The 13,987-nt window shown below is 37.4% G+C and overlaps 1 protein-coding gene across 3 annotated transcripts in view; it reads left to right on the forward strand.

Annotated features, from left to right (window-relative positions):
• The window catches only part of LRRC28 (leucine rich repeat containing 28), a 179,319-nt gene that overhangs the window by 129,385 nt on the left and 35,947 nt on the right, over window positions 1-13,987 (forward strand). For all 3 annotated transcript variants that reach the window (XM_024732061.1, XM_024732063.1, XM_024732062.1), the window contains exon 7: window positions 2,739-2,841. In XM_024732061.1, coding sequence (XP_024587829.1) covers window positions 2,739-2,841 — 103 coding nt within the window. The remainder of the gene's footprint in view (window positions 1-2,738; window positions 2,842-13,987) is intronic.

Below are 13,987 nucleotides of genomic sequence, written 5' to 3' on the forward strand. Positions count from 1 at the left end.
CAAACAGCCAAAAAAAAAATATATAATTTAAAAAAAAAAAAAAAAAAAAAAAAAAACTTGGTGAAACTGTGGGAAAACCAATGCTCTCATACATTGATGAAGGGAATGCAAATTGGTGTAACTCCTCTGGAGGGATACCAAAGAATCTACACATCTACACATGTATTAACCTTTTGACCTAACAAGTCCACTCCTAGGAATCTATGATGAAGGTATACTTCTAACAATATAGTTGTATATGTATACATGAGTTAGTATACTTACATATGTTTTGTAGAGCTTTCTACTTAGGGATCCTAGAAGCAATGTCATTCCCATAGTAATGAGCCACACCTAGCACTCAGATCTTGGTTTCTAAACACCATACCCTATTAAAAGGAATTAAGGCTCCTTGGAGAAGTAATTGATTTCAGGGCTATAGCAGGGAAAATACAAGCTGAGCTGGGACTGTCTTGTGGTGCCAGAAAGTATGATGATACTCAAAAAAGGATGAAAACTTGTTGAAAGAACATAAGGACCAATTTTAAGTGTTCCTAATTGCCAAAACTGAAACATTTTAACCACCACAATGAACAATAATGGTATTGGGTTTTTAGTCCTTACAATAAAATAAATATCCATGAATCCATACTGTTATAAAAATCAAATAAATAAATGGGGGAGAAGGGATGGCTCTTCCTTACAGAAGAATTCCAGTTAATAAATGTAGACAGAAAGATGGTAATTGAATATCACCACTAAATGAATACCGTGTAATAATTGTTGCAAACAAGACCCATTGATGAATGCTAAAATTAATGGGCAAAACTTTGAGAAGGAACAGGATATTTACATAGTCTTGGGGCTGTAGTAATCTGAAGACTTGACCTGGGGCTTGGGGGAGCTGCTTCCAAGATGGTTTACTCACATGGCTGTTGGCTGGCAGTCTCATTTCCTCTGCTCGAGGGCCCTCATGACAAAGGAGTTGTCTTCCTGAACAAGCGATCCAAGGGAGAGAGCAAAGAGGAAGCCACAATGCCTTTTGTGACTTACTCTGAAATCACAAAATCACACAGCAGTTCTGCTTATTGTGTTTGTTAGATATATTAAAACCACCACACTGGGAAAGGGCATCTCTAGCTAGTAGGCCAGTAATTTTTTTTTCTCCCTAAGAGTTGCTACTTCCCAGTGCTTTTGTTGCCTGTTCCCAGTGCTGCCAATTTTGGTTCCTCTTTTTGTAACTTGCCCCAGTGCTATTCCTGGGCAAGAATACTGTGATAGGACTTGTAGTGGAAAAGAGGAGGTAATGTTCACCTTTTCCTACCAATTTCCATGGCAAACCCTTCCTTACCTCAATCTTATATTATCCCCCTCTCATTTAATGTAACAACTTATCCAGAACCCATCTGTGAAACAGAGACTTTATACAAGCCTCTTAATAGCTGTGATCATATTATATTACAGTTATCATTTTTCATGTCCGTCCTCAATATCATATTCATATCTGAATCCCCAAGGCCTACCATAGTGCCTAAAAGGTCCTTAATGGGTGAATGGGTTTTGTTTTGAAATGTAAATATGCTTAAGAACCACCTAATTTAGCTTTCTGGGCCTTTGTCTTTCCTAACTGTAGAAGGACAGGGGAAAAAGAGAGCTCCTTCAGCCTATTTCCTATTTTCACAAGCAGAATTATAGTTTGAAACTTTTCAGAGATTGAAAACTTTTCAAAGATTATGTTCTTACTTCAGGAGGCAGAGGGTTGGCAAGGCTACTGAGGATTCTGTTCTGTGCCTCTGTAACGATGAAGACAAATAGCTCTACCCTGTGAGTGATAGGAGTGGAAAGGAAAGCTGGTCGAACAATCTTGGGCACACAGTAGACAGGAAGGGATGACCTCGCCACTTGGAAGTGTCTCTGCTGCCTGTGATGGCCAGAGATCAGCTTCAGTACTTTGTGCTTTGTTTCCTCACTGAATCCTCCTCCAGTCTTTGCTCCCCCCTTGTCCGGCTACTTCTGCGAAACTTCTGGATTCTCCCTCTTTCTGGCATACTTGTTCCTATTGCAGATTCTTCTCTTTGGGCTCCCTTTCTCACCTCTTCCCATTCCTGGTACAAACCAATTCCTGTCCCGGCTTCCTGGCCTGCAGGTCTTGTCCATCCGTCTGTACCTCACACCTCACTGAGGACTGGGATTTGGGGCTCCCTTTGCTTCTTCCTGCCCCTGCAGCCACGGGCAGTTCCATCCATTCTTAGATCTACCTGGCTCCTGAGGCCCAGCCCAGCCAGGGTCAGATTGATCCCTAGCCCTCCTTTACCCCTCCTCCCATCTTTCTGCCCAGGGGAGGTGAGACACAGTAGGCTGACCTGCCAACTTAGTTTGTGTAACACTTTTTCCTATGGAGAAAAATGAAACTAAATAAATGACCTATAACAAACTTAATAAATAAATAGAAATTGTTTATTAAAAGTCATAGAAGTTTTATGTGGGAAGGAAATCTAATAATATTCCATTCCCAGTACTCATTTTACAGCTTAAATGCTCAAGGTTCAGGTGGGTTGAGTAATTTTTCAATAGTCATGTTTTCTGATGTAGAATCTCATATTACAGCTGACATAATTTCACACCTAGTTAAATCTGCAACACTTTTTTTCTTCCAGAGTAGAAATTTGAATTATTCTAATATTATGTATTAAATTTTATGTTTCACATTATATTGGTGTATATTTATAGGAATTATAGCACTTTTCTTTCTAATCCAGATTTAGGTCGATCTCGAGAACTACAATATGTGTACGTGGATAACAACATTCATCTGAAAGGCTTGCCGTCCTATCTGTACAACAAAGTCATCGGGTGCAGTGGGTAAGGCTGATTTCACATTTTATACTATCACTCACCTCTTTTGCTAGCTTTGTTTCTACTTCAATATTTAGTCCTAATAAAACTCAAAAATAGATGAACTACTTTTGATAATCCTGTTCAGTTTTGTTTTGGGGCTTAATATGTTAAACCAAATACCCTTAAAAGTCAAGAATATTGAGCAAGCAATTTAGAGTATTGTACTTCAAGTTTAGTTAGTAAGTTGTAAATTTGGTCAGTAAGTTGTTTGTTATTTTCCAGTCAAAAGAAAAATTAATCTATGCATACCATTATAAGCTCAATAGTATCAGTCACAGAAACTGGAGGAATCTGCATTAACGTAAAAGCTTTTCTTTCTCTGCACTCCATTGCAGTGACAATTTTACTACATTAGTATCTAGGACTATACCAATTGAAAATATTTAGAGCTCAACATTTGAAATAGTCCCTCAATACAAATCATGATTCTAGCAACCAAAACGTATGTTTCAGTTAATAAGAAACGATAGGCTTTTATTTTCAGAGCAGCAATGATCTTTCATTCTCAGTTAGGCTTTTAGAAAGATGGCTTCAGCTTCTCTTTCTATAGCAGTGAGAAAGAACCAACCCTAAAGTGGTTCCCAGAGTGGCGTGGGCTTAACACCGGACAACTCAGCTGCCAGAGCCTGCTTTTGACTGGCCTCACTTAAGCAGCCAAAGGATACTTGGAACACCTTTGAGGGTACTTAGCCAGCATGTTGACTCTCTCCTTATAATTTCAAACATCCTGCATAACCTGGCTCATACTGTATGTAGTTCTGGCAAGGAAAGGGATGCCAATAAACTTGTGTGTAGCGACAGCCATTCCCCTGCTGGCATGGCTCCGGGGGATGGACATTGAGCAGTGATTGCTCCAGAGAGGGTAATCCTAGTGGCCTTCCCCTAAGAAAAATTATACAGTTGTTATCTTGGGAGAGCCCTAGATGAATTCAGTGCCTATATAGGCTGATGAAATACAAGCCCAGAGACATATTTCAGAACCTTCTATGAAGCATAGAAAATAGAATATGTAATGGAGTTTTTAGCTCATTGATTTTTCTACAGCTGATCATGTGACAGCTATGATCCTACTCACTCATTAATCATAATGAGTTTGTAAAAGATCTATAATATAGCCTAATTTTTCCAAGTGGTGAATGAAATACCCTCAATCACCAAGATACACGGAATGATGCAAGTAGGCTCCAAAGCTGGAGGCAATTTTCTTGCACCAAAGCCTTCAGAGACTGCACTGAAATATGATTTAAATCTCTACCACAATTAAAGAATAGCTCTTACTTGAGGTAAAGAGCCTTCTTCTTTGGTGTTTAGACATGGATATTACTGACTGCCAGAAAGTTCTATTTGTGCAGAGTAGAGAGATAGTATATTTTATTTTATTTATTTCATTTTTGGCCGAGCCGTGCAGCTTGTGGGATTTTAGTTCCCTGACCAGGGATCGAACCTGGGCCCACGACAATGAAAGCACCAAGTCCCTACCACTAGACCACCAGGGAATTCCCTTTTTTTTTTGATATATTTTAATTGTTGACTTGGTATCTGGTAGCAGAGGTAGTGAATTTTATGAGAGTTCCAAATCTTTGAGAAAACAGTAAGGCAGAATATGCAAATTACTAGCAGATAGTCTACATTTTTTATTATTATTAGCATCTTCCTTTGGTAGTAGTAATAAGAAGATAAATAAAATTTTTAAAAAGACAGTTATCAATCAGTTTTCTAATATTAATAGATGTTGGAGTGTTGGCAGTCCCACATACAAATAAACAGTGATCCAAAAGGTATTTTTAATCTGTTGGTTTAACTCAGAATGCATTTCTTATAGAAGCGGTTCTGGTGGTTATACGCCTAGCCAGCTCATTAAAAGGTCATTTAACCCATTTTGCACCCTCCAAATTATACTTACTTATAAAATATTTCTGTGGCAAAAATGTATTCAGAATTCTAATACATGTGACTATTGAAGTCTTGGCAACAGAATTTAGGGGCTCCCCTTCTTTTATCTCTTTTATCTGTTGCATATGTGCAAAAGGACTGTCCCATTCCAAGTCAAAGTGGGGGTGCTTTGGGAAAAGGAGGGGCAAGGTCTAGAACAGGGTTCTAAGGTAAATCTTATATAAAGAGCATAAGGGTATTTGAGGCCTAGAAAGTGTACCTTTTGATTCTGAACAAGGATCTTGGTTCGGTTGTTTATTCGGTGCATATTTATTGAGCAACTACTCTGTTTGGTCACTGTCTAGACAATGGACATACAATGTAGGAGCCAAACAATTCAGTACCTGCCTTCCTGGACCTCATAATCTAGCTAGGGATCCAAGTGAACAGTCAATAATTAAACAAACTCAGTGCTAATTCTCTCCAAGGAGATGATACTTAAGCTGAGCATAGAAGGATCAGCACACTTGGTTCTCCACCACCACCATCACATGTTCTTTCTAGCCCAGAGGTAGGTCCGGAATAAAGAACACATCAGCTCCTGCTGTACTGTGCTTTCTCTGAAAGAATTGTATTACCCTTCTCTGATTAACAGTCTAAGAAAATTAGAGCAAAATGAATACAGCTTTAGGGACCTGTGGCATGATATAAAAATGTCTGACATATATATATATATAATTCACATCTCAGAAGGAAAATAGCGAACCAGGTATAAGGCATATAAAAAGGTATAAAAATAGCTAATAACAAATGTTGCACAGTTTCAGGAAGTCTCACAAAATTATCTTTGATATTCATAGAAATGTGAATAAAGTTAGCTCCTCCTTATTCTATGTTCATTTATTTGTCAAGTAATTATTGAACTTCAGCAAGTCAGCACTGTGCTAATAATTGTAGAAAAGATAATTTAGATGTTTATCCTAATATATAAAAATAACTGTAATACAAAAAATAAATACCCTAAGAGAAAAGTAGAGTGGTGAAAATTTAGAGCAGGGGACTGCCTCTTTATGTCCTAGCTTTGAAGTCACACACTGCCATTTCTATTATATCCTATTGATTACACAGGTTAACCCTATTCATTGTGAGAGGGAACTTCCGGGAGGCGAGCAGCATGGGAGCCATCCTGGAGGATGGCTGTCACAGATTCCTTGCATTCATGCTCTTTGCTAGCCTCTTGGAAAAGTATAATTTTTATTTTGTCTGGATTTTTCTTATTGTTACCACAGAAACAAATGTCTTCCATTCTTCTATATTTTACCTTGAAAGAGAAGTCCCTCCCATGTTAGAATTTTAAAAAGTGGTAATTGGCACATTTGCTTACTCAGGAGAACTTAATGGTAAAAGTGGCCCAATACCAAAGTTATTTTCTCAGTTGTCTGATTATGAGAAAAAGAAACCAAGACACTACTTCGCTTTTTCATATATAAATAAGCAATTATAGCTGGATTTGGGTACAAATTGGATAAATGATTTGGTTAAATGGTTTGTTAATATAACCACTCAAGGTAACAGAGTTGTCTTTATGAGAAATGCATTCAGAGTTCTGAGTTAAATCAGCATACCAGAAAATATCCTTTGGATCACAGTCCATTTTTGTGTGGGGGCTGCCTACACACAAAAAACAAGCTGTACTAGATACTTGAACCACACCTCCGTGTGGCAGGCACAAAGCAGCCTAGCTACATACTAAAAAAAAACTGAGGTATGATTTGAGCTGTCACTCAAGTGACAGAGTTTGTTGTTTGATTCCAATGTAGTAATTAATTGCTTATTAAAACAAAAATAGTGACACTCCTTTTAAGTTTTAGAGGAATATAACAGAATCCAGAGTATCCACAGTATAACTTTCAAAATGTCCAGGGTACAATCCAAAATTAAATAACATTTGAAGAATAAAGAAAATATGACCTAGTGTCACGGAAAGTAGAAACTTTACTTGATGAGCTTAACACAGAATAGTATAAGAGAGGAAAAGTCAGTGAACTTGGAGGTAGATCAATAGAAATGATTCAGTCTGAAGAACACACACACACACACACACACACACACACACACACACACACACACATACACACAAAGACTGAAAGCAAGAATGAACATCAGCATCATCAGGGACCTGCCAAACAGTACAAACAGTACAAAAAAGTCTGATACTTGTCATCCCAGAAGGAGAATAGAGAGAAAATGGGGTGGTAACAACAAAATTGTTTGAAGAAACATTGTCCAAAAATTTGCCAAATATGATGAAAGACATAAATTTACATTTTCAAGAAACTCAGTGAACTTAAGTAATATAGATTACAAAGAAAACTGTACCCAGTCAAAGCTGCTGAAAACCAAAGATAAAAAGAAAATCTTGAAAGCAGCCAGAGAAAAATGACAAACTACATACAAAGAAATAATTCAAAAGACCATTGCCTTCTCATCAGAAATTTTGAAGGCCAGAAAACAGTGGAATGATAATTTTAAAGTGCCAAAGAAAAACACCAATCAACCTAGCAACCAGCAAAAAATACCTTTCAAGAATGAAAGTAAAATAAATGCATTCTCAGATGGAACAAAACTAAGCCTTAAAGAGGCTCTGCCAAGAGGACAGACGTTTTATCCAAACCAAGGTTTATTCTATCAGGGTGACATAATTTCTTTCCTTTTCCATATCTACTTTTTCCCTTTACTTTTCCTCTTATTTTAAGCTAAAAAAAAAACTTTTTTGCTAAAAAGGGTTAATCTGGTAGCAGTTCCCCCAATAATGAGCATGTGGATGACAGTGTATTTTCTGAAGTATAAAAGACAGTTACTTGCGTTCTTTTGGTAAGGGAATTGAAACTAATTCTTTACTCTTAACACTTTGGTTGGTGGCATGGTAAGTTTGAAAATGCATATGAATTAATTTGCTACATCACATACATGTTTTGGAGCATAATCTCCGTGGCAAAATGATGTTACCATTCATTTAGCTTGTTTAGGTTTAAATGCTGAATGGCAGCTCTGAAAACATTGAGTTGAAAGGGAATTGTGATAATTGTTATAAATTATTTATGTAACTAAGCCAAGGGTCCTGACATTTATAACAGACTTCAACTCATTTTAATAACTCACTTAAGGGTTCAGATGTACGATCTTTTTTGTAACCACCTCAGCATTTATTCTAAAGTAATAAAAACTATCGAGTTAGAAATCAAAGATGCCAAGGCTTAACAATTGCCAGCTACTAGTTATTTCATTTTATTGTGAACTGAGCGTATCATGGAGCTTCCATCCCTCTTTACTGACAGTTCATTTCATGATTACTTCTTATTGAGATGAGCGACACTAGCTTTCAAGACAGGTACCTTTCCAGCCTTCTCTCCCATTTGCTGTTCTCTTCCATGGACCTGAGAGTCTGGCCACTAGAACTGTTGTGTAACCCCATCTGCCCTGTGCATTCACAGAGCTGAATCCCTGTTCCCTTTCTCTGGAATATCATCATGTTAATCTTAGTTTTCAACAGTAGATACCTTCAGAGCAACATCTAGACTAGTGTTTGACCAAATATCTGGATGCTGTGGCCTAGCCAAGTTAATACAAAAATTTAACCATCACACCATGTATATTATCCCCCCAAATCATGTATTATAATAATAAAGAGAAAGCACAGCTATAAACATTGCTTAAACTTTACTGTGTACCAGGCAGTGTACTCATTGATTTATCTGCATATTGCACATTATCCTCCCAGCAACCCTTGTGATAATCATCCTTATCTTAGAAATGAAGAAACCAGAGCTCAGAAAGATTGTCTCAGGTCACAAAGCTAGATGGCAGTAGAGTTGTTATCTGCTTCATTGTCCACACTCTTAACCACTGCACTACATATACTGTCTCCCTCTTCTCCTTGGTCTAGAATCACCTCTATATGTTTGAGCCCCTCTACTAGCTTCTTGAGAACAGGAATGAGAAATACCTTTCTTGTTCCTGCATCATTTGTAGTGGGGTGGATATTTGGTATCTGATGAGGTCAAGGGAAGTTGGCTATGGCCAACAGAAAGATTACTAACTCATGTGAATTCCTGCCTTGTAGCCTGCATTCTACATAGCTGCAACTCTTCTCCAGTGTTAACTAGAGAAGGCATTTAATAGAAGTATTGTAAAATGAATTTAATTAGCTGTTTACAGCCAGCGGTGAAGAGTAGGAACTTCTGCTAAAAGAATTGTCAAAGGGAAATTAGACCTTATATAAAATGAGGATCCACATACTTGTTAATGTGAGTCTTTTCAGCAGTTTGTCAGAAACCTAATCTTTCTAATTATTGGAGACAGAGGAAGCATTAGGAAAAGTCTGGCTTTCAGTTTTCTAAACCTTTATTTGTTATTGTTAAATTCTTTGGACAGTGTTCCTTATAGAGTTCATCAACACTTGTAAGGTTAAGAAGCAGCAGCTGTTAAGGCAATAGCGGTATGAAGTAATTATTCATGAATTGCTTGCTTGCTTTTTACCCTATATTTTTATTGTTCTATGATTTTGCCCAGGATTCTCATAACTAAAATATGGCTATAAAGTTTGGAAACAAATAATATGCTTTACCATGAGTATTAGGCTTCTCCATAGCAACAGAACCAATAGAGAGAGAGAGGGGTGTGTGTGTGTGTGTGTGTGTGTGTGTGTGTGTGTGTGTGTGTGTGTGTGTGTGTGTTGTGTAGGTGGGGGGGCTTGCACTGAGAGGAAGAGGGAGATTGATTTATTTTAAGGAATTGGCTCACATGATTGTGGGCACTGGCAAGTCTGAAATTCGCAGAGCAGGCTAGAGACCGAGGGAAGAGCTGATGTGGTAGCTTGAGTCTAAAGACAGTCTGGAGGCAGAATTTTTCCTTGGGGGACCTCAGTCTTTTCCTCTTAAAGGCCTTCAACTGATTAGACAAGGCCCACTCAACATTATAGAGGGTAATCAGCTTTATTCAAAGTCTACTGTTTTAAATGTTAATCTCATCTTAAAAATACCTTTACAGAAATATCTGACTGGTGTTTGACCAAATATCTGGGTGCCCTGGCCTAGCCAAGTTGATACAAAAATTTAATCATCACACTATATATTGCTGTATATCATCAAAAGAGTCACTTATTATGTGTTTGCCTGTGTTTCCAGACTTAGTGGCCATACTGCATAATAGCATATTGGATATGATCCTCTCATCTTAATTTTCTCCATATTAAGAAACAAATAGTAGTTATACAGTAAAATTTAAATTTATTTCCTCATCTTCACAAAATGCTTCATAAGGGTAATACCTTTCTAACCCACAGAAATACTCATGCAAAGTCACAATTGTGCTGCTACAGACTCTTCGTGTTTTTGTGATCACATAGGGTCAACTGAGGTTTTGAAAGTAAGAGGGGTAAAGGCAAAGTAGCAAATCAAAGAAAAATATCATAGAAATTTTGACACCAGTTGGCAGGCTGCTGTGCAGCTGCTTTGCACTAGTGTATCCATACTAGCTGTTAAATTATTGACAGTATTGAAGTATTTCTACACAAGTTAATGAATAGCTATTGAACTAAAAGCCCCTGAGGTCCCCCACTGCTGTGTCTGCCTTTCCCCTAAGATCGCCCCATAATCCAGCAACTAAAAGGCTAATGACCAGCAGAACAGAGGGCTCTAGGACAGTGCTTTAGCACAGTGGTACTGTTTGTTTGGTTTTTGCTTGTTTTATTAAACTATAATTTACATACAGAAAAGTTCACCCTTTTTAGTGTATAGTACTGTGAATTTTGACAAATGCATACAGTTGTATAGCCACCACTATGATCAAGGTTTAGAACAGTTCATTCACCCCCAAAATGTCCCCCATGTCCCTTTAAAATGAACCTTTTTTCTTCGGGAGACACCTCAGCCTCTGGAAACGGTTATGTTTTGTGTCCCTATGTTTTACCTTTTCCAGAATGTCATATAAATGAAATGACACAGGCTACTGCAAACATTCTTGTCTGGGGCTTTGTGTGAACATAATTTCATTCCACTTGGGTAATATCTAAGAATGCATTTGCTGGGCTATGTGGTAAGGATACGTTTAACTTTATTAAAAACTGCCAAAATGTTTTCCAACATGGCTGTGCTGTTTTGTATTTCATGAGAGTTCTTGTCAGTTTTTTCTTCTTTCAGACATTCTAATAAGTGGGTACTATCTCATGGTTTTAATTTTCATTTCTCTAATGACTGTTGATGTTGAACACGTTTTCATATGCGTATTTGCCCTCCATGTACAGTTGACCCTTGAACAATGCGCGGGTTGGGGCGGACTCTTGGCACAGTCCAAAAACCACATATAGCTTATAGGCAGTCCTCTATATCCGGGGTTCCTCTGCATCTGCAATTCCACATTTGTGGATTCAACCAACCCTGGATCGTGTAGTATTGTAGTACTTATGATTGAAAAAAATCCATGTTTAAGTGGAACCACGCAGTTCAAACCCATGTTGTTCAAGGGTCAGCTGTATCTTGGGTGAAGCGTATTCCAGTCTTTTGCCCTTTTTTAAAAAACTGGATTGTTTGGGCTTTTTCTTACTGAGTTTTGAGAGTTCTTTATATATTCTGAATACATGTTTCTCATCAAATACGTGATTTGCAAATATTTTCTTCCAGTCTGTGGCTTGTCTGTCATTCTCTTAACAGATTTAACTAGCCTATATTGTGGTTCTTCATAGTTCACCACTGATAAACACACAACTTAAGATATATTTAATTTAATCCATAAATGAGACATTTTCCATTTGACAGATTACTATATTTTCCTAAATAACCATTTCCTTAAATGTTGCTATCCTGGTGGGTAACCAAATACAGGTAATGTGATGCTCATATCTTTTTGGCACATCTGCTCCTGAGACAGACTGGACCCCCACGAACTACCCCAAAATTATTTCCTTTTTGGCACCATGTGGATGACTCAGTATTCTTTTCACCATTTCCTTTTTATCTTTTCTCTTTCAAATTTCTTTCCCTGTGTGTGAAGACTCAAAACAACCAATCTGTATTTGGAACTGCTTAGGCACCAATATAGAACTGCTAGATAGAAGAGAAAACTGATCACATTCGATGAGTTAACAACAGAACTTCCATAATACAGTTAGATAATGTGTGATTTAGAAACATCAAACGTTGTGACATATCATTGGTAAAAGGTGATGTCAGGAGAGACTTTATAAAGGAATTAGATTTGGGGAAGAGTAAAATTTGTATCTGGAATGACAGGATATAGAAAATTCCAGGCCCAATTTGGCCTGTAGGCAAGAATAGCCATGGCTCATTGAATACAGTGTTGCTTGTGTTAAGGGGTATGATTCAGAATCCACAAGGAAATGGTAAGGCCACCAGCATCCATGGGATACCTTTCTGCTTAAGTTCTCTCCCTTTTACATCAACTAAGGTAACAGGGTCATTTCTTAAAATTTGACTAGAAAGCTTCCATATTTTGACCCTGCACATCAGTGTAAATATCATTAACTTACAAAAATAACATTACTAACAATTTTGAAGCCCCTGTATGGTTCTCTCCCATGTATGCTCCTCCTTCTTTTCCAAGGTTAGCCATTACTCTGAATTTTGTATTTATCATTCATTTTCACTGAGTTATGATTTTAATATATGTAAATACATCCCCATATAGTGTATTGTCAAGTTTTATATCTTTTCTTTAACTTTGTGTAAATTGAATGATGCTGTATGTATTCGTCTATGGTGTACTTCTTTCACATAACCTTTTGTTTTTATTCTCCAACTTCTCCACTATTTTTCTGCTTCCCTTTAGAGAAAAATTCTTTGAAAGAGTTGTCTATACTCACTTTCTCCACTTCTTTCTATTCTCTCACACCAGTTAGGCTTTTATCCCCATTGCACCTATATAAAGTATATATATAATTTGAAAAGTTTTGATGTATATATGTATACACACACATACATACGTACCTCTGAAACCATCACTGCAGTTAAGATAATAAACATATCCACCACCACCCAAAGTTTCCTCGTGCCCCTTGGTAGTCCTTCCTTCATTGTCTTCATCCTATCTCCAGGCAACCCTGATCTGTGTTCTGTTAACTGTCAATAAATTTGTATGTTCTTGAGTTTTATATGAATAGAATCAAACAGTATATACTCTCTTTTTTTTTTTTTTTTTTTTTTTTTTTTTTGGGGTACGTGGGCCTCTCACTGTTGTGACCTCTCCCGTTGCGGAGCCAGACTCCAGACGCGCAGGCTCAGCGGCCATGACTCACGGGCCTAGCCGCTCTGCTGCATGTGGGATCTTCCCGGACCGGGACACGAACCCATGTCCCCTGCATCGGCAGGCGGACTCTCAACCACTGCGCCACCAGGGAAGCCCTATACTCTCTTTTTCTCTGTCTTCTTTCACTCAGCATAGGGATTTGGAGATTTATACATGATATAGTGTGGATCAACAGTTCGTTTTTTTATTGCTATGTAGAGTTCCATTGTATGGATATATCGCAGGTTGTTTCCATTCACTTGTTCATGGACATTTGTGTTGTTTCTAGTTTTTGGCTTTATTACAGATAAAACTGATGTGAACAAATGTAGACTGTCTTTTAATGGTCCTAGACTTAAATTTCCTTGGATAAATACCTAGGAGTGGAGTGTCTGGATCATACAGTACATGTATATTTAATTTTTGGAAGAACTTCCAGACTTTACAAAAATAACTGTAACATTCTACATTCCCACCTGTAATATAAGAGATTATCAGTTCTTACATATTTTAAATTTTATTCTAGGTGTGTAGTGATTTTTCCATTACGTTGTTAAATTTCATTTCCCTAGTAAATAAGGGTGTGCATCTTTTTATGTTTTATTTGCCATCCATATATCTGCTTTGATATCGTGTCTAAGTCTCCCATTTTTTTCCTTGGGTGTTTGTGTTCTTATTATTGAGTTCTGAAAATTCTCTATAGATTCTGGATAAAAGTCTTTTATCATATATATGCTTTGGAAGTATCTCCTCCCAGTCCATGGCTTACCTTTTCATTTTTTCACAGGGCCTTTTGGAGAGCAGACATTTTTTATTTTGATAAAGTCCAATTTATCAATTGGTTCCTTTATCGATCTTGCTTTTAGTGTAACCCAAATCACAAAGATTTTCTCCTATGCTGTCTTCTAGAATTTTTTTTTTTTTTTTTTTTTTTTGG

The sequence above is a fragment of the Neophocaena asiaeorientalis genome, unplaced genomic scaffold, assembly GCF_003031525.2.
Source record: "Neophocaena asiaeorientalis asiaeorientalis breed wild unplaced genomic scaffold, Neophocaena_asiaeorientalis_V1.1 scaffold362, whole genome shotgun sequence".
NCBI lineage: Eukaryota > Metazoa > Chordata > Mammalia > Artiodactyla > Phocoenidae > Neophocaena > Neophocaena asiaeorientalis.